This window comes from Thamnophis elegans, chromosome 7 (genome assembly GCF_009769535.1).
Source record: "Thamnophis elegans isolate rThaEle1 chromosome 7, rThaEle1.pri, whole genome shotgun sequence".
Lineage (NCBI taxonomy): Eukaryota > Metazoa > Chordata > Lepidosauria > Squamata > Colubridae > Thamnophis > Thamnophis elegans.
The window spans coordinates 78,374,058-78,397,871 of record NC_045547.1 but is presented as its reverse complement, the minus strand read 5'-3'; the positions used below and the strand labels follow the sequence as shown (position 1 = coordinate 78,397,871).

The following is a 23,814-nucleotide window of genomic DNA, read 5'->3' as shown; positions in this document are numbered from 1 at the left end:
CCCGCATCCCATTTTTGTGAAAAATGGACTGTTTTTAACAAAAACAGGCAGTTTTGCCTTCCACCAACCCCCGGGAGCACTATTCAGACTTCAGCAGGGCTGGGGAAAGGCAAAAATGCTCCTGTTTTTGCCTTCTCCCAGCCCTGCTGAAGCCTGCAGAGTGCTCCTGGGGGCCGGGGAGGACAAAACCTTTTTTTTCCTCACTTACCTCTTCGAAATCTTGGTGCGTCTTATACACCGGTGCATCTTATAGTCCGAAAAATACGGCATATAAATTTGCTTAATAAATACATATTCGAATAACCACGTGTAGTTTGCTATTATAATCTTAACATTTCATAATAGCAATAGCAATAGCAATAGCAGTAGACTTATATACCGCTTCATAGGGCTTTCAGCCCTCTCTAAGCGGTTTACAGAGAGTCAGCATATTGCCCCCAACAATCCGGGTCCTCATTTTACCCACCTCGGAAGGATGGAAGGCTGAGTCAACCCTGAGCCGGTGAGATTTGAACCGCTGAACTGCTGATCTAGCAGTAGCCTGCAGTGCTGCATTTAACCACTGCTCTCCTCTCCTCTGCCACATAATGAAGATGTTAAACCTTCTGGATATTAGGTGTGCTCATAGCATATTTTTTTCTGTCACGCTAACCATGTACCTATGATACTCAACATTTTATCCTCAAATTATATAGTCCGATGGTCTCCGATCTTCCCGACATCAGGGACTGGTTCCATGGTAGATAGGATTTCCACAGACTGGTGGGGGGAATGGTTTTGCGTCGAACCCCAATCCCCGTGCATGCGGAGATGAAGCTTTCCTTGCATGGCCCAGTTCCTAACAGGACATGGACTTGTACCAGTCCATAGCTTCGGGCGTTCTGACCCAGCTCCCCAAACATGACAAACCCTTTGTAGTTAAATCAATGATTCCTTTAATTAGGAGCACCAGCAGCTCCAGCAAAAAGTCTCTCTCTCACAGCAAGCTAACAAGTCTGTCTGGCAGGGAGATGAATACTTGTCTGCCACATCTATTCATCTCCGCCCCCTGCTGTTTATCCCCAGAGTTAGAGTGGGGCTTTGCTAGCAGCGATGGCTCTTCCGTCCCGAGGACCGGCCCATAGATTTCCACTGCTCTCCTCTCCTCTGCCACATCTATTCATCTCCGCCCCCTGCTGTTTATCCCCAGAGTTAGAGTGGGGCTTTGCTAGCAGCGGTGGCTCTTCCGTCCCGAGGACCAGCTCATAGATTTCCACTGCTCTCCTCTCCTCTGCCACATCTATTCATCTCCGCCCCCTGCTGTTTATCCCCAGAGTTAGAGTGGGGCTTTGCTAGCAGTGGTGGCTCCTCCGTCCCGAGGACCAGCCCATAGATTTCCACTGCTCTCCTCTCCTCTGCCACTATTCCTCTCTGTCCCCTGCCTTTTATCCCCAGAGCTAGGGTGGGACTTCACTAGCAGTGGTGGCTCTTCCGTCCCAAGGACCGGCCTATAGATTTCCGCTGCTCTCCTCTCTTCTGCCTTCTGCGCATCCACACGTCAGGCACTGGACCAGCTGTTCCTCCACTTCCTCATCAGCCACCTCCAGACCTGGGGGCTGTTGACTCTCCATCTGAGGACTGATGGACAGCCCAGGGTCTGCCTCTCTCTCTCTCTGTGTCAGCTCCACTCCTTCTTCCCCCTCGGAGCTCCCAGGTTGCCTTGATGCTGACTCCCACACCTCCTCCTCATATAATTCAGTTGCTGGTGGCCCTGATATAGACAACTAGTTAAATCATGTGTGAACTCTTCCAGATTTGTGATAGAATAAGCAAAAAACTTTTTTTAAAAACGAACACGAATCATCAACACAAATAGCAAAAAAAACACCCTGTTTTTTTAGGAAATGAGTTGACTGACTGTGGGAAATTAACCGTTTGTCTGTGGAGACACCTCGAGAACGAAGAAGCAGCGTGGATGCAGAATTCTAGAAATGTACTTGTAAATTAAATCCTCATTTTTAACAGCCAATTATTCCAGCTGAGTGTTTCTCTCAGTGGGATTGTGATTCTACAGTGGAGAAATTTATTGGAAATGAATGCGATTGGATTAACCCCCTACTCTGAATTAAAATGTAAAATTCAGAAGGTCCCAGGAACGTGTTTTTACAACGGCGTTTTACTTTGATTTGTTTTATTAGTATTTTTAAAATAAGATCTCAGATAAATAATAGCAGTGGCCTTTTAGCTGAGCTGTTACTTTCGAAGTGAATTCTACTGCTTATTTTTCTTGTTTCCATAATACCTAGGTGGCAACAGCGATCCAGCTGGCTTTTTATTTTTATTATTTTTTGCTTGGTTATTATTATTATTATTATTATTTCTGCGCAGTCAGTACTTCTGAACAGCCTTATAAAACGTCTACTCAACCTGAGCTTCCGCAGAAATAACTCCCATCAAAACCTACAGCTCTGTACTTAGCTGTCATTACCTAAAGAAATCGTAAATCGGATGAATTGTCCAAAAAAACAGAAGTAACCAAAGGATTGTGTTAATTTACAGTCAGAAGCAGATTCCACCGAGTTCTCATAAGGCAGCCAAAATAAATGAAAACCAGGTCCAAATCTGGGGGAAATGTGGCAGGCCTGAAGATGTAAAAGGCTTCCAGGCTTGACAATAAATTTATTTAGTATTACATCTCTATCTTGCATTTTTCCATGGATTTCAAAGCAGTAAAGCATTTTCCTGCCAAACTTCCTTTTATACTTACCACTATCCTGTAAGGTCACCCAAAACTGATTGCAAGATACAGGTAGTGTTTTACACGCAACCACAATTGGAAATTGGAATTTCCATTGCTAAGCAAGGGGCTTTTTAAGTGAGTGGTGCCCAATTTTATGTCCTTTTTTTGCCACAGTCGTTAAGTGAATCTCACAGCCATTCAGCAAATCCGCCTTCCTCCCTCCCCTTGACTTGTCAGAAGCCAGCAAGGGAAGCCCCAAGTAGCAATAGCTATTAGATTTATATCCCGCTTCGCAGTGCTTTTACAGCCCTCTCTAAGCGGTTTACAGAGTCAGCCTATTGCCCCCCAAAAATATGGGTCCTTATTTTACCCAACTCGGAAGGAGGGAAGGCTGAGTCAACCTAGAGCCAATCAGGATCGAACTGCTCACAGTCGGCAGAATTAGCCTGCAATACTGCATTCTAACCACTGTGACACCATTGCAGAGATAGCAATAGCTATTAGATTTATATACCACTTCACAGTGCTCCACAGTCCTCTCTAAGCAGTTTACAGCCTCTTGCCCCCAACAATCTGGGTCCTCATTTTACCCATCTCGGAAGGACGGAAAGCTGAGTCAACCTTGAGCCAATCAGGATCGAACTGCTGGCAGTCGGCAGAATTAGCCTGCAATACTGCATTCTAACCACTGTGACACCATTGCAGAGATAGCAATAGCCATTAGATTTATATACCACTTCACAGTGCTCCACAGCCCTCTCTAAGCAGTTTACAGCCTCTTGCCCCCAACAATCTGGGTCCTCATTTTACCCACCTCGGAAGGACGGAAAGCTGAGTCAACCTTGAGCCAATCAGGATCGAACTGCTCAGAGTCGGCAGAATTAGCCTGCAATACTGCATTCTAACCACTGTGACACCATTGCAGAGATAGCAATAGCTATTAGATATATATACCACTTCACAGTGCTCCACAGCCCTCTCTAAGCAGTTTACAGCCTATTGCCCCCAACAATCTGGGTCCTCATTTTACCCATCTCGGAAGGCCGGAAGTCTGAGTTAACCTTGAGCCTGTCAGGATCGAACTGCCGAATTGCTGGCAGCCGGCAGTCAGCAGAAATAGCCTGCAGTACCGCATTCTAACCACTGCGCCACCACGGCTCATGTTGATCACATAACCTCAGGGTGCTGCAACCTGCTGCAAATACATGCCTGGGTCCGAGAACCCAAATTTTGATCACATGACTATGGAGATGTGATCGTCGTAAACGTATATAGAACAGTAAAGCCACCTTTTTTTCAGTGCCGAAGTAACTGCAGATGGTTGCTAAATGAATGATTGTAAGTCGAGGACTGCCTGTTGAGCTTTGTGTACAACAGACACATGGACACAAAACAGGGGTTCAGTTCTTATTGCAGGCTTGCAGCTGCCACCTTAGCTTTTTTCAAAAGGCAACTTTTTTTTTCCTGAAGAGGTTTCACTTCTCATCCAAGCAGCTTCTTCAGTTCTGAAAAAATATACTGAATTGAACTGACGAAGCTTCTTGGGTGAGAAGTGAAACCTCTTCAGGAAAAAACAAAGTCCCGCTGCCCTAGACATAAATCATCGTTGCTTCACACTCTGCAAAAACAATTGGCTTCCCTTAGTTCTAGTCATCATTTCCCCCAAACATGATAAAGGATGGATTAAGGAGCGAGCTGAAAATATGGCTATGGCAGTGGTGGGATTAAAAAAAATTACTACCAGTTCTGTGGGCGTGGCTTGATGGGCGTGGCTTGGTGGGCATACCTTGGTGGGCGTGAGAGGGGAAGGATATTGCAAAACCTCCATTCTCACCCCACTCCAGGGGAAGGATACTACAATATCCCCATTCTCTCTCCACTCCTGGGGGAAGGATACTGTAAAACCTCCACTCCCATCCCATTCCAGGGGAAAGGATACTACAATATCCCCATTCTCTCCCCACTCCTGGGGGAAGGATACTATAAAACCTCCACTCCCATCCCACTCCAGGGGAAAGGATACTATAATATCCCCATTCTTTCCCCATTCCTGGGGGAAGGATACTGTAAAACCTCCCCTCCCATCCCATTCCAGGTTAAGGATACTGCAATATCCACATTCTCTCACCACTCCTGGGGGAAGGATACTGTAAAACCTTCACTCCCATCCCACTCCAAGGGAAGGATACTACAATATCCCCATTCTTTCCCCACTCCTGGGGGAAGGATACTGTAAAACATCCACTCCCATCCCACTCCAGGGGGAAAGATACTGCAAATCTCCATTACCTCCTCATCCCACTAACCTGATTTCCAGCTCCATTCTCCTGTGCAGGGCAACAAAAGAAGGCCCAGCCAATTAACTGAGACTCAGGAAGCAGCAAATAGATCGGGGGCGAGGCCAGCCAGAGGTGATATTTGCTGGTTCTCCGAACTACTCAAAATTTCCGTTCTGGTTTGCCAGAACTGGTCATAACCAGCTGAATACCACCTCTGGACTAAGGACAGAAAAGGTAGATACCAGAGAAGAGGAAAAATTCTCTAGGTGTTTTACCCAAGGAGGAAATATGATACTTCCAGTGCTTTCTGAAGACTGGTGGATGAAGCTGCCACTTTGATAGAGATGAGTTTGCTTGTTTAATGCAAAGTGATAAACTCATATGATTTAGAACAGGATTCCTCAAGCTTGACAACTTTAAGACTTGTGGACTTCAATTCCCAGGATCCCTCAACCAGCTGCTGGTGGACCTCTTGGCTCGGCTCGGCTCACTGAGGAATTCTGGGAGTTGAAGCCCATAGGTCTTAAAGTTGCAAAGGTTGGAGACCCCTGGTCTAGAGAACAGGTGTCCCCAATCTGAGGGCCATGGCCCACTATTGGATTGTGGCCTGTTCGCAACCGGGCTGTGTGAGTGGTAAGCCGGTGCACACACACGCAGCCCCACTCATGCAAGGGGAGGGCACGGACCAGAAGTGGTATTCAGACGGTTGTCTCCGGTTCGGGTGAACTGATAGTGGCGGCTGCAGGAGGTCCCGCCCACCCACCCTGACCTAATGCGCGAGCGCTGCGTATGTGCAGAAGGTGGTGCGTAAGTGAATCAAACAGAGCCGAGGTGGCACAGTGGTTAAATGCAGCACTGCAGGCTACTTCAGCTGACTGCAGTTCGGCTGTTCAAATCTCACCGGCTCAGGGTTGACTCAGCCTTCCATCCTTCTGAGGTGGGTAAAATGAGGACCCGGATTGTTGGGAGCAATATGCTGACTCTGTAAACCGCTTAGAGAGGGCCGAAAGCCCTATGAAGCGGTATATAAGTCTAACTGCTACTGCTATTGCTATTGCTAATCCCGCCACTGGCATGCATGCCTTCCCTTGACACAAACCCATCCCCTCTTGCCCCCTCACCCCACGCCAGGCCAACAGCTGGAAAGGTTGCAGAATCTGGTCTCGAAATAAGTACTTTGAGTCATCTTGACTGATCATCTGTTCTTTAGCCCTGTTGCTTGCTGCCTACTGGTCAAAGCAACAGATTGTCCTTTGAAACCCATGGGCAACAGCTGAATCCTCCCCCCCCCACTCCCTCAGCTCTTTCCCTGCCAAAATGCCCTCCCCCCCCCCCCCATATGAATCAAGTAATCTGATTTGGAGAAACGGATAATGGTAAAGGATTTAACCAGTGAGAAAATGGCCCATATTGCCTCTTAAATCCAAAAGCTTCTTAGATGCGGAATTGGAGAGGATAACTCGCCTGAAACAATTTTATTAAATCTGTTTTAGGTGGTCCTGGGCTCTTTCAAAGGCAAACATTGACACACTAACTATGCTATGCTGTCATTCATTGATATTTGATAGAAGGTGGTTCGGCTATTTCTGCTAATTAATTTAGATGCACTTATATATATGAAATCATTAAACCTGAAGGACAATTGCAGGTAGTTTCTATAATATACACTTCTGCATGTTTGAATTATGATCTTCCTACCTTCCTTCCTTCCTCTCATTCCCATTTTCCTTCCTTCGCTCCCTCCCTCCTCCTCTCCTCTCCCTTCCCTCCTTCCCCCACCCTCCTCTCTTCCTTCCTCCATCCTTCCCTCTTCTTCTTTCCCTTCCTTCCTCTAATTCCCTCTTTCCTTCCTTCCCTCCTTCCTCCTCTCCCCCTTCCTTCTTCCCTCCCTCTTCCTCTTTCCCTTCCTTTCTTCCTCCCTCCTCCTCCTTTCCCTCCCTTCCTGCCTTCCTTCCTCTCATTCCCAGTTCCCTTCCTTCCCTCCTCCTCTCTCCCTTCCTTCCCTCACCCTCCCTCCTCTCTCCCCCTTCTTTACTTCTCTCCCTCTCTCCCGCTCTCTTCCTCCCTCCCTTCCCTCCCTCCTCCTTCTCTCTCTCCCTCCCTTCCTTCCCATATCCAGGAGGACCTTGAGTTAATGTCAGATAATTTCACATCTCCCTTTTCATATAGATCGGTATGCTCAGAATTGCTATCATGCGCAAGGGGATTGCTACTAATTAAGATATTTAAAAGCAGTACCTTTGGGAACATTCCAGTCAAAAACTTTAATTGCACACTTTAGGATTGAAAATAGTCACCTGAGAGTTCTAAAGCTTAGCTGCCATTAAATATTAGTGTGGTTCATTAGTTAATTTATCTTTGTCCCAAAGGTGCTTTTTCAAGAGGCAATTGGACTTTCTTGCTAATAGAATAGAATAGAACAACACTTGGAAAGGGACCTTGGAGGTCTTCTAGTCCAACCCCCTGCTTAGGCAGGAAACCCTACAACACTTCAGACAAATGGCTATCCAACATCTTCTTTAAAACTTCCAGCGTTGGAGCATTGGCAACTTCCGGAGGCAACTTCTGTTCCACTGATTAATTGTTCTCACTATCAGGAAATTTCTCCTCAGTTCTAAGTTGCTTCTCTCCTTGATTAGTTTCCACCCATTGCTTCTTGTTCTGCCCTCAGGTGCCTTGGAGAATAGTTTGACTCCCTCTTCTTTGTGGTAACCCCTGAGATATTGGAAGACTGCTATCATGTCTCCCCTAGTCCTTCTTTTCATTAAACTAGACATACCCAGTTCCTGCAACTGTTTTAGCCTCCAGTCCCCTAATCCTCTTGGTTGCTCTTCTCTGCACTCTTTCTTGGGTCTCAACCTCTTTTTTACATCGTGGCGACCAAAACTGAATGCAGTATTCCAAGTGTGGCCTCACCAAGGCCTTATAAAGTGGTATTAATACTTCACGGGATCTTGATTCTATCCCTCTGTTTATGCAGCCTAGAACTGTGTTGGCTTTTTTATTCTTTGAAGATTCTTTGTTTCTCATCCAAGAAGCTTCTTCAGCTCTGACTACAGGGTGGGGAATGAGCTGAAGAAGCTTCTTGGCTGAGAAAGTGAAATGTCTTCAAGGAAAAAACCAAGAAAATCCAGTTGCCTCCTGAAAAAGCACCTTTGGGACAACCATGACCGGGATGACTGACAGTAGACATAAATCATCTTTGCTTTCTGCTCCATAAAACAGTGTGCTTCCTTTACTTCTGGTTCTCATCTTCCTACTCTACTCTATTCTATTCTCCTCTCCTCTACGTTCTCTTCTCTTCTCCTCTACTCTACTCTATATTCTGTTCTGTTTTATTTCTATTTTCTTCTCATCTCATCTCTTCTCGTCTCTTCTACTCTACTCTATGTTCTGTTCTGTTCTGTTCCTATTTTCTTTTCTTCTCTTCTCTTCTCTTCTACTCTACTCTACGTTCTGTTCTATTCTATTCCTCTTCTCTTCTCTTCTTCTCTACTCTACTCTACTCTATGTTCTGTTCTGTTCTCTTTCTATTTTGTTCTCGTCTTGTCTCTTCTTGTCTCTTCTACTCTACTCTACTGTATGTTCTGTTCTGTTCTATTCCTATTTTCTTCTCTTCTCTTCTACTCTACTCTACTCTATGTTCTGTTCTGTTCTGTTCTATTCCTATTTTCTTCTCTTCTCTTCTACTCTACACTACGTTCTGTTCTATTCTATTCCTCTTCTCTTCTCTTCTTCTCTACTCTACTCTATGTTCTGTTCTGTTCTATTTCTATTTTGTTCTCGTCTCTTCTCTTCTACTCTACTCTACTCTACTCTATGTTCTGTTCTGTCCCATTCCTATTTTCTTCTCTTCTCTTCTCTTCTCTTCTCTTCTACTCTACTCTACTCTACTCTACTCTACTCTACTCTACTCTATGTTCTGTTCTGTCCTATTCCTATTTTCTTCTCTTCTCTTCTCTTCTCTTCTACTCTACTCTACTCTACTCTATGTTCTGTTCTGTCCTATTCCTATTTTCTTCTCTTCTCTTCTACTCTCCTCTCCTCTCCTCTATGTTCTGTTCTATTCTATTCCTCTTCTCTTCTTCTCTACTCTACTCTGTTCTGTTCTATTTCTATTTTCTTCTTGTCTCATCTCTTCTCTTCTACTCTACTCTACTCTACTCTATGTTCTGTTCTATTCTATTCTATTCCTCTTTTCGTCTACTCTACTCTACTCTGCTCTACTCTACTCTACCTTCTATTCCAATTCCATTCCACTCCACTAAAATCTCATCCCAACTAACTGATAGAATAGCACAGAGCACTGTCTTAATGGCAGAATCCCACTTGTCCATGAACAGAGAAAGTTGCGGATTTGTCATCCATACAATTTCCCCATATGAAAACTCTCTGGTACCTAAGTTGTACAATTGTGCAAAAGTCTCCTAATTGTTCAAAATGCGTACCAAGATCTGTTTCACTCAGAGAGCAGTATAGAAGGCGGCTGTTCTGTTGGTTTCAAGCCATTGAATCACTTGGCTTGAGGGATTTCCTTGAGTTCACAGCATTACAGTACAGCCAATAGTCACAAACATAAAATTACAATGACATTCTGCTTATCTGGGTAAAACACCAGCCTCCATTTGATAGTGTGGATGCCTTCCCTACTCGTAGCATAGGCCAGGGCAATTCACCAATGACACTTTAATTAAATATCTCTGCCTGTTGTCTTGAAAAGCATTCACGTACCTGGAACTATAAGCCTCACCATGGCTAGCAAAGTTTGGAAACAATCCATCTGCATTTCCTTTGAGGAAAATCCATCCTTTAACTTGATATTTGTCCAAGTAATCAAAATGAATGTCCCTTCCAGATAATGTTCCTTTATGCCAGATGTTATTTATTTGCTCGTTTATGCAGAAGTAGCAAAATTAGCAGAAAAATAGTATTTGTACTAAAGCAATCAAAAGTAAACTTATTAAGATTCTGAAACCAAATACAGTGGTACCTCGCTACTCGTGGTTCCCCCGGTGGGGGGGGGGCGATGACTACCCAGAACAATGAGTACCAAACAAACTTTTTCCCATAAGGAATAATGTAGTGAGTCATAAGGCAGCTGACCCAGACAAGTTCTAGCTGGTGAGTCGAGTATCAAACAAATGACGAGTACCAGGGCAAAATTTTCACCTCAAAAGGCACTCAATGCCAAATTCAATTAGCTTCAAAGCAGTTGAATACCCAGGTATTACTGTGTCAGGGAATTGCGCAGCCAATGTCCAAATGGAGTCAAAGACACTGGCAAGAACCTGTGGTTTTATATAAATAAATATATTTACAGTAAATAAGAGAGAGACAAACGTGAGCATAGTTAGGTGTTCTGACCCCCCTCATCCCACACCAAAGCACACTCCGAGCCAAAGATAAGTTACGGCATTTAATGAACAGACAGACAGGTCCTTGGCAGCAAACCGGCACAGACAAGTTTGGGCAGCAATCCAGCACAGATAAGCCGTGGCAGCAATCCAGCCTGCCAAGCTCACAATAATGTTCTCCAACATTCGTTCCTGCATTGACTTCTGCAAAAGGGGCGTGTGCACAAGCAGTCCTTTTATAGTCTGGAGGGGAGCCTAATGACCACCAGCTGAGTGCAATTACCTCCTGTAACTGCGCAACTGTTCCTGACGCCTATTAGCTCTTCGGTGCCGGGCATCCAGGAACAACTTACTGCTGGCGTCCGGATCACTCCCTTATCTCCTCCCCACTGGTCCAAGGCTTAGGTGCCTCCTGGTGGCCAACCAGCCTCTCTGCGCCCTGCTCGGAGTCGGAACCCTGTCCAGGGTCCTCCACATCCTCCAGAGCCGACTCATAGGGCCCCTCGCTGTTGGAGTCTGGTGGCAGCTCCCACGGCTCCTGCTGGGCCACAACAGTTAGGTAAATCAACAAAAAAAAGAGCAAAAAGGACAAAAACAAGGAAACTCCCCCCTTACTCTCAGACCAATAACAGCTCAGATTGCCTCGCAGTGTCTAACTCTTTATCCAATTAGCTGTAACTGTATGTTCTTACTTGTCCAATCCTTCACTGCCCCAGCTGTTAAAATTTAAATATCTTAACCCACTGTACCAGCAAACCAAAATCTAATGGTATATGAAACACTGTGCCTCCAGGAAGTCATTGACTGAGCTGAACACATTGCTGTAAATCATTTTATACAATCCGGAGAATAAATAACAAAGTTTTTTATTATTATTATTGTTCTAGTGCTCATGCACCTACATGTTAAAATAAGTTCTCTTGTTCGTTTGTTTAAAAAGTATTTTAACTGATTTCATAAATGTTGGCTCTCAGAAAGCTTTCCATAGGTGGATGGATGGATAGATAGATAGATGATAGATAGATAGATAGATAGATAGATAGATAGATAGATAGATAGATAGATAAAAAGATTCCTTTGCAAATAAATAGAAGAACAACACAAATCATCATATTTTAAACAATTTTACCCTCCAGTAGTCCAATACTTTGAAAGCTACTAAGTTTGGAAAGATGTATTTAGGATTTTGATTCCCTGTGTATTTGAAATGTTTAATTGACAACAGATGTCACCCAATTAAAGAGATGTTCAACCGATAAAGAAAAAAAGGGTATATAAATGTTTTTCTTTTAACAACAGGTTAGCGGCAGTTGTTAGTCAAATTATTTTTAAGAGCTTAATTGGGAACACAATGTACATACCCTTGTTGACGCAACATTAATTAATCATGGTGCAATTGTTTTGTTAGTTGCACAAAGATGTTAAAGCATATTGTGCACCCTGGTAAGAGGTGGAAAATTTTATTTTTAACTTCATTAAAATTTTCCTTTTTGAATAAGATGATAAATAAGGAGAGAGAGAGAGAAAGGGGGGGAAAGGGTGTTATAACACTTTCTGGTGTTTTTCCAGAAATTTATTTTTAGATCTACGAATAATTATTTGCTAGAATTAAGCAGAAGTTATTTCTTTGCATCCATAATATTTCGCAACAAATTCACTGAACATTTTCTATAGAACATAATAATAAGCATCCTTATACGCGTGATCCCCTAATATTTCACAAACAAATCATATTTTAAACAATCTTTTTTAATATTGCCATGGAAAATATTTTGAGTCAGTATAGTATGAGGAGCATTATAAGGAGCTCATGTGCTGTTTGTCTTCAAAACAGAACAGCCTAAGTGGAAAATTATAGAATACATTTTTTTAAACAAATGTTATTAATTTTCTATTAATTACATTTATTAGTCCTTAATAAACACCATGTTATCTGGGTGTTTAATTGGCTGATTCCATTCTTACTCTCCACCCCTTTTTTTCCAACCATATATACGTTCCATGTTTGATAATATTCTGTCTTCTTTCTGTTTAATTTTCAGTGTAAGTCTATCCATTTCTGCAGTCTAGTACCTTCTTAATTAACTCTTCATCTTGCAGTGATTCATCTTTCCAATATTGAGTGAAGATAATCCTCATTGCTGTTAAGACTTGTAATACTTATATATAATATCCCTTATATTAGGGACAATATCAGAAAAATTTGAATAAGAAAAGTATGTATTTTTCTGATATCATCCCTAATATAAGGGATCTTATCAAAAAAAAATTCTGATATCATCCCTAATAAAACAGGTCAGATTTAAAATCCAGATGTTTCCCTATTATCTTTTCTAACCATCTATGCATTTTTCCCAATTTTTTTTTTAGCATAAGTCCACCACCTATGATAAAATGTGCCCGTCTTTTATCACATTTCCAATTTAGAATACAAATTCTGTTGTGTTTTCTAACCATCTATGCATTTTTCCCAATTTTTTTGTTTTAGCATAAGTCCACCACCCATGATAAAATGTTCCCGTCTTTTGATCACATTTCCAATTTAGAATACAAATTCTGTTGTGTTTGGCAATATGCTCATATCCTTTTCTCTACTATTTTACATAGATAAATATGGCATATTTCTCTACCTTATACACTACATTGCCAAAAGTATGTATGTTGCGATAGGGAATCACACAGCATCTCATTTGATTCCAAAGGAAAAATTATGCCTGCTGTAATCCAGCAGAGACCTTTTTATGGGGTCTCTGAAAAAAGAGGTTTTCCATCACAGATTCAGAGCATCCCCGCATTGAAGGGTTAAAATAACCATGTCTGTTTTGCAAGGTTTATAGGGCAGCTTTGGAAGGTGTGTTGGCTGTCTCTAATTGCACAGTCATATCTCAGGGGATGAGGCTGGGATTTTCCTTTATTGGAAAATTTAAATTCAGCAAATATATATTTATAGTGGAGTCACCATCTGGTGTAACTCCTTAACCTACAGGACAGAAGGGTCGCTATTTTTCTGATTTACGTCAAGAGGTTAGCTTGAGTCTTTCAGAAGGCAGAATTTTTCCTGGTAGAATTCTCCATCTTCTGTGGGAGACATTTTGTCTGCTTAATCAGGGGTGACACGATAGCAAGCCTTCCGATATCTCAGGGGCTGCCCCAAAGAAGATGGGGGGTCAAACTATTCTCCAAAGCACCTGACGGCAGAACCAGAAAGCAATGGATGGAAACTAATCAAGGAAAGAACCAGGCTAAAAATTAGGAGAAATTTCAATTGACAGTTGAGAACAAATTAATCGATGAAACGACTTGCCTCCAGAAGTTGTGTGTGCTCCAACACTGGAGGTTTTTAAGAAGAGATTGGTCAACTATTTGTCTGAATTGATATTGGGAAGTGATGGCTAACTCTTTTCTTCTCGCGTGCCGAAATCACGTACATGCGTGCGACGGGGTGTGTGTGTGTGCCCACACCCATAATGCAATGCGCCCCAACCCTACACATGCACAAACAACCCCCCCGGATTTCCCCCCTCCCACGCGACCCCCTCTGTGCTGCGTTTTGGGCCTAGCAGGCCTCCCTGAAGCCTCCTGGGACCAACAACGGGCTGAAGGAGGCTGCACCACACCCCTGTGCACTCCCCCCCCTGTGCCTATGCACGCCCCCCCAAAATGTGCATGCATCTCCCATGACTGGAAGCTTGGATTAAAAGACATCCAAGGTTCCTTCCAACCCTGTTATTCTGTTATAATGGAATCTCATCTCAATTCCTTTTTTTCCAGCATGCTCAAGTGCGTCTATTTCTAGGAACTGCCTTCCCTTTGGTGTGGGTTTTCAAATGCATACATCTCCACCCAAGGGACCGCTCCATTATGTATAAACCATAATAATGCACATATATTTGATCCTTCTGCTTTCTGGAGCCCCTTAGGATTTCTCACGAATCTACAATCCTGATTACTATATTTTTTTTACGTTGGGTTTTACACCAGGGGTGGGTTGCTGACAGCATTACTGCCGGTTCAGTGTGCAAAAAAAAAATGGTGCTCTGTGCGCATGCACATTTGCACTTAAAAAGGTCTGTGCATGCGCACAACATTTAAAATGGGGGAAATGCATTTTTGCAATGAAGATTGTTCTGCTCATGCGTGGAACTGAAAATCAAGATGGTGGCACCGAAAATAGAACCAATTCGGGGGGCGTAGCTGGCCGAGTTACTACCTACTCGGCCGAACCTGGCCGAATCGGTAGGAAGCCACCTCTGGTTTACACGAAATCTCACGGTAGAGACGTTCATTTAATAAGAATTGGAATTCTTGCGACTGAGGGAACATATTTTTCTGAAGCTGGAGCCTTATTTCTTTGACTTATTCCCCGTTCACCTCGAGGTGACGCTTCAATCTTGAGCCATCTCTACAATGTCCCTTCTTTTTGTCTTTTTAAAAGGAAGAAGTCTTTTTTTTAGAAAAGGCTTTTAATTCTCAGCTCTGAAGGGTTTCATTTCAACTTTTGAAGCTTTGTTGTTGGAAATTTAAATTATGCGCTGGGCTTTGGACAGCAAGACACAGTGCAAACTGGCCTACTCTTTAGGAGGGTGATGCTGTTGGCTGATTTAGAGGAAGTGAAATAGAAGGAGGAGGAAAATCTCTTTTTTTAAAGAACGGCTGAAGCTAAGCAGGAAAGCCCACATTTTGGATAGAGAGGACCATTGGTTTGAAAGAAGAGGGTTCTGAACTAGGCTTCCCCAAAAACTACGAAGCAAATTCCTGGACAAAACCTCTTTTATTAAACGAACGTGATTCATTCATTCACATTCAGCAAATGCCTGGTAAACAGTGCCCCGTATCTGTGTGTCACGCCCTCTCTTGTCAATCAGGCAGGGTGTTGTTTGATTGGTCCGTTCGCGTGTTGTTTAGGCGGGAGATTTGGAAGGTATCCTATTGGTTAGCGCGCTGACAGCTCGGGATATAAAAGGGCTGTCAGAGCGTTTGTTCGTGTTCCTGTCTAGTTACTGTTCTAATAAAGCTGTTGTGTTAGCACTGAGCCTCGTCATTACCTCAGGAGCCCGAGTTCAAAATAAAGAGTCTTTCAAAGGTGAATTTATGACCACAGACCTTATCTAGCTTGGAAAGCTGCCATGTCAATATTTCTCAAATGAGGTGCTGTGCAAGGAAAGACTTGGCACAGAGTCTTGGAGATTCACGGACAGATCTTCACACTCCTGAAATGAATGAATGAACGAACGAATGAACGAACGAATTGTTTCCTGCAAAAGCCCACTCCTCTTTTATTTCCTATGGGAGGGGCCAATCACTGCCTTTTGAAGGAAAAAAAAGCACCTTTCAGACAACCATGAGCTGGTTGACTGAGAATCTCCACAGACATTAAGCAGGAAACAGGCCAGAAGGTTTCCGTAGAGATTCTCAATCAACCAGGTCATAGTTGTCTCAAAGGTGCTTTTTTCAGGAGACAATTGAACTTTCTTGTTCTTTCTTTTGAGGATGTTTCACTTCCCATCCAAGAAGCTACTTCAGTTCTGATAGGATAATGGGGAGTAGAAGGATTTATACTCCTTGCAGACAGCTGGCAATCTGCATCCTTTTAGCAGCTCTTTGCAGCACTTGGAGGTGACCCTGAGAACACAGATAAACCTCCAAGTGCTTCAATGACCCCCTAAAAGGATGCAGATTATCAGATGTCTGTAAGGAGTATACATCCTTCCCTTCCCCACTACCCTGTCAGAGCTGAAGAAGCTTCTTGGATGAGAAGCGAAACATCCTCAAAAGAAAAAGGTCCAGTTGCCTCCTGAAAAAAGCACCTTTGGGGGAGGACCAGAATGTGATTGAATCAGAGGAAGCTGCTGAAGAAGCATCATTGTCTATATTTACAGAAATTTTGATCGAATTATAAATTGAGCAGGTTCAGAAGAATCTGGAACTTCAGCAAACAGATTACTGAAAGAGATGGAGCTTTGAAATTCAGTTTATCGGGCGTGGAGCGGGAGGGCAATCAGCCATCACGACATTGCTCAAACTGGAACAGAGACTGAGTAGAAAAATTGGTGTTTATAAATACATCTGACAAACCCAGTTGCGCCGATGGAATCCAGCCATAATAAATCATCGATCCTTACAGCCTCATTATTCTGACTCTCAATTGCATCAATGAAAGCATATTCTATCCAGGGCTCCCGAGTTTTGTTTTTTTTCCTTCGGGCCTCTTGTGGGATCTGCCGGCTTTTAATTCTGGTTATTTATTGACTGGGATTTTTTAAAAAAACAAAAATAAGCACAGTTCATCAACCTGGATTAGAGCATTATAGGCCTGGCGGCTCGAAAGTCTCTAAGGTGATAGGCTGTCCGTTGGTGTTCATTATGGAATAATAGCTTAATTAAAAAGGGCTTGGCGTGGAAGAGATAACACGTCTGAGCACCGTTTCTGTCTCCCAGGGCAAAGTGTTGAGAAGGTGCATTCAGGCATGAATTTGCTTCTGGGCTCAATCTTGTAACAATTAGAACATGCAAGGAAGAGGCTGAACTATGGGGAACAATCAGGAACATGGTTTCCAGAATTTCAATGCTTCTTAGAGGTCAGTCTGGCCTTTCAGCAGTTTCGTCGACTTCAGAAGACATAAATACCTGGACAGGAGGGGAAGGCTCAGTGGTGGTATTCAGGGGTAAATTCCGGCTGGCACTATTGTTGGTTCGTTCATGTGCGCAGTGCAATTAAAATTGTTCTGCGCAGTGCAATTAAAATTGTTCTGCGCATGCACAGAACTGAAAAACAAGATGGTGGTGCCATTGTTGCCCCCCAGGGGAACTGGTTTGGGGGCATGGCAGGCCTGGGTCGCTGCCGGTTCCAGTAACCCTAGGCCTGCCAAAACACTACCAGTTCGGCTGAACCAGTCCAAACCGGTAGGAACCCACCGCTGGTGGTATTCAGCCGGTTCGGATTGGTTTGGGCGAACTGGTAGTGGCGACTTGCCATCCCAGCTCTATGTAGCCACATTTTCTAAGTCTAAGCATGCATGCAAACCATGAGCGCGAGCAAAACTCATGCACAAGAAGGTGCACGTGCTTACGAAGCGAGCGCAGGCTCACAGTTTCAGTGCGTGGCAAACTGGTGGTAAAATTATGTGAAACCCACCTCTGGGAAGGCTGGAATAAATATCTGGATGATGAAGCCAAACTTGTAGTCTTCAGCCTTAAAAAGCCACTTGGAAGCAAAATGTTGGGCTGGCCTTAATCAGCAAGTTGTAAGGGATGTTGTAAAGCTAAGATAATTTTCTTTTCTATGCCTTTAAAGGTGACTCCTGTCTCTTGGAGAGGCAAATATACTTGACTGTGGAGCAGTTAATAATACATGTTAGGAAAGGAAAATATGACACAGTATATTAGACTTGCCATCAGTGATATATATCACTTCCTATATCATACTGTTCTCTGGGAGATGAATAAGTTGCGTCTCCTTAGTTGACAGAATCTATAGGTAGCCATCGTCTTACCACAGTCACAATGGTGCTGAAAAATATAACTTACAACACTTATAACCGCTGCAACTTGTGTAGTGTTTCACAGTGTTTTACAGCCCTCTCTAATTGGTTTACGGAATTGGCATATTGCCCCTCAACAATTTGGGTCATCATTTTACCGACCTCGGAAGGATGGAAAGCTGAGTTGACCTTGAGCTGGTCAGGATTGAACTCCCGGAAGCCGGCAGAGTCAGCCTGCAATATTGCTTTCTAACCACTGCACCACCTCAGTTTAAATAGCAATAGCACTTAGACTTATATACTGCTTCACAGTGCTTTGCAGCCCTCTCTAAGCGGTTTATACAGTCGGCGTATTGCCCCTCAACAACCGACCTCGGAAGGATGGAAGGCTGAGTGGCCCTTGAGCCGGTCAGGATCGAACTCCTGGCAATCGGCAGAATTAGTCTGCAATACTCCATTTTAACTACCGTGGCTCTTTGCTTAAAAAGTCATAAAATTGGACGCAATTCATTTAACCCCTTTGCTTAGCAAAAGAAATCCTGTTCATAACCAGGGACTATGTATATGATTAAGATCATCCAACGGTTATGAGGTCAGTTTTTCCGTTATGTTCTAGGGAACCCTGTCACATATTGCCGTTTTCACTGTATACCTTGGCAAGTACGGCACGTGGCACTTCATTTTTGCTATACCGTGCCTTGTGTGTGCATTTTGAATAAGGGAGTGCTTAGTAATTTATTATACCCTCTCCTGGGAAATCTACCGCAGATTATGCTGGTCGGCTGTGATTTATCTTCCCTAAGTTATTCCTAACTCAGGGAGCAAGCATTATTATGCTTTTTTTCCGCCAACAACAGAGCTCAGCAAACCTCACCATCGATCAAAAAAAAATAAAATTGAAATATGGAAAATTAAGAATGGTGGCAAGGACTCTCTCAGAAGAGAACGTTGAAAGGATAATGTATCGCTTAACAGGGCTATAAATACTTCTATCGTTATTGTTTTCCGCAGGGTCAGGTTCGTGCCGGTTTAGTTACTCCGATCCAGACATCATTGTCTCCTATTCAAAGAATAATTCAGAAGATTGGATTCAGCTGGAGAAAATTAGGTTTGTTATAACTTATTTTCCTGCAATGTTTTAACAAAGGTGGGTGTTTTATTTCGGTGCTGAAATTTTGCTTTCTTTTTTTAAAAAAGAAGCACGATAACCATGTTTTCATACGGCAAATTATAATTAATCAGTCTAAAATAATAAAAATACCGATTTGAATTTTTTAAAAGCTTGCATTAGAGGGGCAGATTGGATATATCTATATCAAGGGTGGGTTGTTCCCGCCATAACTGCTGGTGCGCGCAACAAAAAATGTTAGGTGTGCGCGCTTGCTTCCCTCTCGCACACACCTGATGCACGCTCTGTGCGTATGCGCATTTGCACAAAAATAGGTCTGTGCATGCGCAAAACATTAAAAAAGGGAAAAAATTAAATTTGTGCAATTACAATTGTTCTGAGCGTGCACAGAACCGAAAACAAGATGGCGACCCCGTAGGAGAACCTGGGCCACTGCCAGTTTCAGTGATCCAGGCGGCCAAATCACTACCTGTTCAGCTAAACCAGTCCAAACCGGTAGGAACCCACCTCTGATCTCTATATGTATAAAAGAGAAATATCACTCATGCCTCATCACAAAATCTCCAGAACTGTAAAGCCTACACACTTCAGATTTGTCACTTATGTTCCTCTTGGCTTCTAGGTGCTCACTAAGAAAGGATTTTTTGAAATGACCATCAGAGCATTAGTATTTCCTATATTATTATTATTATGCTCTGATGCTAAGGAGTTCTACTCCCCCTCCCCACCTGAAAAGAAATCTGTTCCAAATGCAAAACACAAGCAGAGGAGAGGAGTTGTAGTTTCAGTTTCACTTTCCCCACAGCAAGCAGCTTTACTACAGAACAGTTGAGATAAGCCACACCCAGGCTCCTTCCTGTCTCCTTCTTGCTCACACAGCAAATACTGTTTGAGTTTCCAAACTCAACTCCTCAACTCTCTCACACACTAGCCAGATGAATACCGATGGATGCTAGTAGGCAGAGGCAGATTTTATTTTTCTTTATTTTTCCTCTTCAGCTCAGATGAATCTGTTCCTTCTACCGTAACATCAGTTAAAGGGGGGAAAAAAGGGAAAAAACGCAGAAAAAGATTTACAGATGCGATTAGGAAAACACAAGTATCATCAAACTCATCCCCATGTCAGTAGACAGGCGTCTCTAATGATATAATACAATCACTTTTTAAACCGCTTATTAATTTTCAAGCTTTAAGTGTCAATTCATTAAGCCCCATCACGTAGTTTTGTAGCAAAGCATGGGTATCCAGCTAGTTACCATATTTTTCGGAGTATAGGACGCACCTTTTCCCCCAGAAAAGAGGGTGAAAATCTAGGTGCGCCGTATACGCTGAATACAGCATTTTTGACCCCCTGAAACCCCAACCCCTTTGCAAAAAAATGGCCATGCATCACCTTTAGGAGGCTTCCAGAGTGCTTCTAAGAGCTGGGGAGGGCAAAAATGAGTGAAAAATGGGCTGTTTTTGCTCGTTTTTGCCCCCTCAGCTCCCAGGAGCACTCTACAAGCCTCCTAAAGGCTATGCATGCCCTTTTCTGACAAATAATGGGCCCGTTTTCATGAAAAACAGGACCATTTTTGGGAGGTCCGCAGAATGCAAAAACTTTTTTTTTTAATTTGCCTCTTCAAAACCTTGGCGTGTCTTATAACTCTGGTGCATCTTATACTCTGAAAAATACAGTAGTTTATATTTCTGCGACTCTGAGTGGCTTACAAAGGGCTAAAACATACAAACTAATCAACAATAAAAACAGAGGGACGCTCCACAAAACAGCAAAACTGAAGTGAAGCCACAAATTCTGTACATTCCAATTCAAAAACCTTTATGCCCTAGAGTAGGGGTTTCCAACCTTGGCAACTTGAAGGCTTGTGGACTTCAACTCCCAGAGTTTCTCAGCCAGCTTCAAATTCTGGGAGTTCAAGTCTTAAAGTTGCCAAGGTTGGAGACCCCACCTTGGCAACTTGAAGGCTTGTGGACTTCAACTCCCAGAGTTTCTCAGCCAGCTTCAAATTCTGGGAGTTCAAGTCTTAAAAGTTGCCAAGGTTGGAGACCCCTGCTCAAGAGGAATGCCCCGGAGAGGTGGAAAAACAGGTTTTCAAGACATTGTGGAAAGCAATCTGAATCCTGGGGAATATATTCTTCCATAGAACAAGTACTGAGATGTAGAAGGTGTACTACCTGCTTCCCAGTAGGAGATATCCACCTTGATGTATCTCATCAGATAGAAACGAGATGATCACAGATAGGTTGGCTTGGAGCCTTTTGCCATCAAGGGATCTACTGGAATTAACCAGCACTTTGCACTTTGGAAACCTACAAATTACACAACTGCAGAATTGGAAGGGACCTTGGAAGTCTTCTAGTCCAACCTCCTGTTCAAGCAACCCATGGCAACCCTCCATTTCCAAAGTAGCGATGTTTCAAGGTGTACCCATAACCTCCTGCACCAATTCTCTCTGGACCATTTGTAGCTTCCAGATAGTCTTCAAGAGAGCTGCATATAGTTCACATCGCAATCGTCCAAATGATATGACTAAGGGCGGGATGGCAAACCTCTTCTGGTTTCCGGTGTGCACATGTGCAATGGCTAGCTGGTCTTCGCGGGCATCGGAGCGCTGGAAAATGGGATCTGGCTCATTTTTCGGCCCGGTTTTGGCCCATTTTTCAAGCCCTTTTTCAGGCCGTTTTTGGGGCCGTTTTCAGTTGAAAACAGCCCAAATGATGGCCTGAAAATGGCTTGAAATGCCCCAAAAGCATGCATGCACGCATTGGCCAGCTGGTCTTCGGGATTCCAGTGCTCCGTCGCATACAAAACCCAACTGGGCAGCATGCTTGCGAGTGCTGGAAACACAGAGACCAGTGTATTAGCCAGCTGGTATTTGGATATTTGGGGCTCCGGTGCTGAAACGGTTCGCCATTCTTGGACTAAGGCAGTGGTTCCCAAACTTGGAAACTTTAAGACTTGTCGACTTCAACTCCCAGAATTCTCCAGCTAGCTCTTCTGGCTGGAGAACTCTGGGAGTTGAAGTCCACAAGTCTTAAAGTTGCCAAGTTTGGGAACCACTGGACTAAGGCATGGGGATCCTGAGCAGGGGAGTGGCCTGAAATGCCCCAAAAGCATGCATTTGGAACACACCATGCCAGATAACACAATTGTTGAAAACCAAAAATGTGCAATTTATTACATCGCGGTTGAAGAAAAAGAACTGGGGGGAAATTGCGACCTGGCCATCGAAACTATGCGATTATGGATGAAACATGTGATACCCATTCATTATGGATGAAGCAGTGATACCCATTGTCATCGGGGCGCTTGGCACCATGTCCAAGAATTTTACAAGATAGATCCACAAATTTCAGCTTCCTGCAATAACACCAGCAGAACTGCAAAAAAATGCGCTACTCGGAACATCTTATATTTTAAGAAGGTCCTTGGTTGATACCTAGGACGCTGGCAGCAAACCGTATCAACCATTAGCACCAGTCACTGGTATTTGTAGTGCATTTTTGAATGTTCAGTTGGCTGAGTTCCATGTTTACTGAATAAAGTATATAATAATAATTCATGTTTGATGAATAAAGTATATATTATAATAATAATTATTATTATTATTATTTTGCCTACTCATTTCATACAGAGCTCCTTCTAACGTCAGCACCATCATCCACATTCTGTATCTCCCCAAAGAAGCCAAAGGAGAAAATATCCAATTTCAGTGGAAACAGGAATATGTACACGTGGGTGATGTGTACGAATCCTGCTGGGCCTTGGACAATATCTTGATCATCAACGCAGCTCACAGGCAAATCGTTTTAGAAGACAATCTCGACCCTGTGGATACAGGAAACTGGCTGTTTTTCCCCGGAGCCACGATTAAGGTTCGCTTAATTTTGATTTCTAATTTGCAATTAGGGTTAGCGTTACGGTTAGGGTTAGACTCCGGGAAGTAGTTGCTTCTTTCCTGAGCAATAAACTCTGCTTGAGATGAAACCCCAAAAGAGGAAACAGAGAAGTCTCCTCTAATTATTTCGTTCTTACCACCCATCATCACACAACGTAGCTGTCAAATATCATCCAGGATTAAATCAGAATTCAAGGCATAGCTTTCATCACAGTTCTAATTTAATAAGAGAGACATGTTGGTACAAACTGTGGAAACCCGAATCTGAAAGCTTCCTGGGTTTCCACCCAGTTGAAAGTTCATGATCTTGTCCCCACACCCATAAGTTCATCACCTGGTCCAATCTTCCTCTGCCATGCTGACATTTCCACCCATCTAGTTCCGGTCAGGTGCAGAGGTGCGGAGGCAAAAGATGACCTTGGGCTTCTAGAAAGGAATGTTCTATTTTGACAACAACACATTCTACAATTCTACTCCTTACTATTCCCCCTCCCAATTACCCCACTAATGAAACAGAATAGTAAAATGAGAGAGTGTGTGGCAGGCCAAAGATCCTAAAATGAATATGACTGCAGGGCTGACAGTAGCTTTGTGTGTTGTGTATGGGGTTATCAAATGAAAGTTTAATCTATAGAAGAATACTCAAGGCCACCTGTGTAGCAAAGCAGTACGGGTAGTCCTTGAGTTACAACTCTGTTGGAAAAGCACCTTGGAGAGGGTCTAAAAAAGTGAACTCTACTCATGCGGAGGAAGCCTAAAAGGCTATATATAACTTGGTTTAAACAAGGTTCAAGTTGCCCCCCATTAAAAATCAAATTGTCCCCCCCCCTTGGTCCAAGCCTTTATACATTTTGAGTCTTGTAGTCTGACTCCTGAAAAGTATGCCTAGTTTCTTTTCCACCTCGCAAGATTGGTTTTTCTCGCCATGTACATGTGTACATCCGAACTCGACT

The 23,814-nt window shown here is 43.3% G+C and overlaps 1 protein-coding gene across 1 annotated transcript in view; it reads left to right on the top strand.

The window, feature by feature from the left end:
* RELN (reelin) overlaps nucleotides 1-23,814 on the top strand; it is a 380,071-nt gene that overhangs the window by 174,078 nt on the left and 182,179 nt on the right. The window contains 2 exon segments of the mRNA XM_032221885.1: nucleotides 18,845-18,941; nucleotides 22,598-22,838. Of these exon segments, the coding sequence (XP_032077776.1) occupies nucleotides 18,845-18,941; nucleotides 22,598-22,838 (338 nt within the window).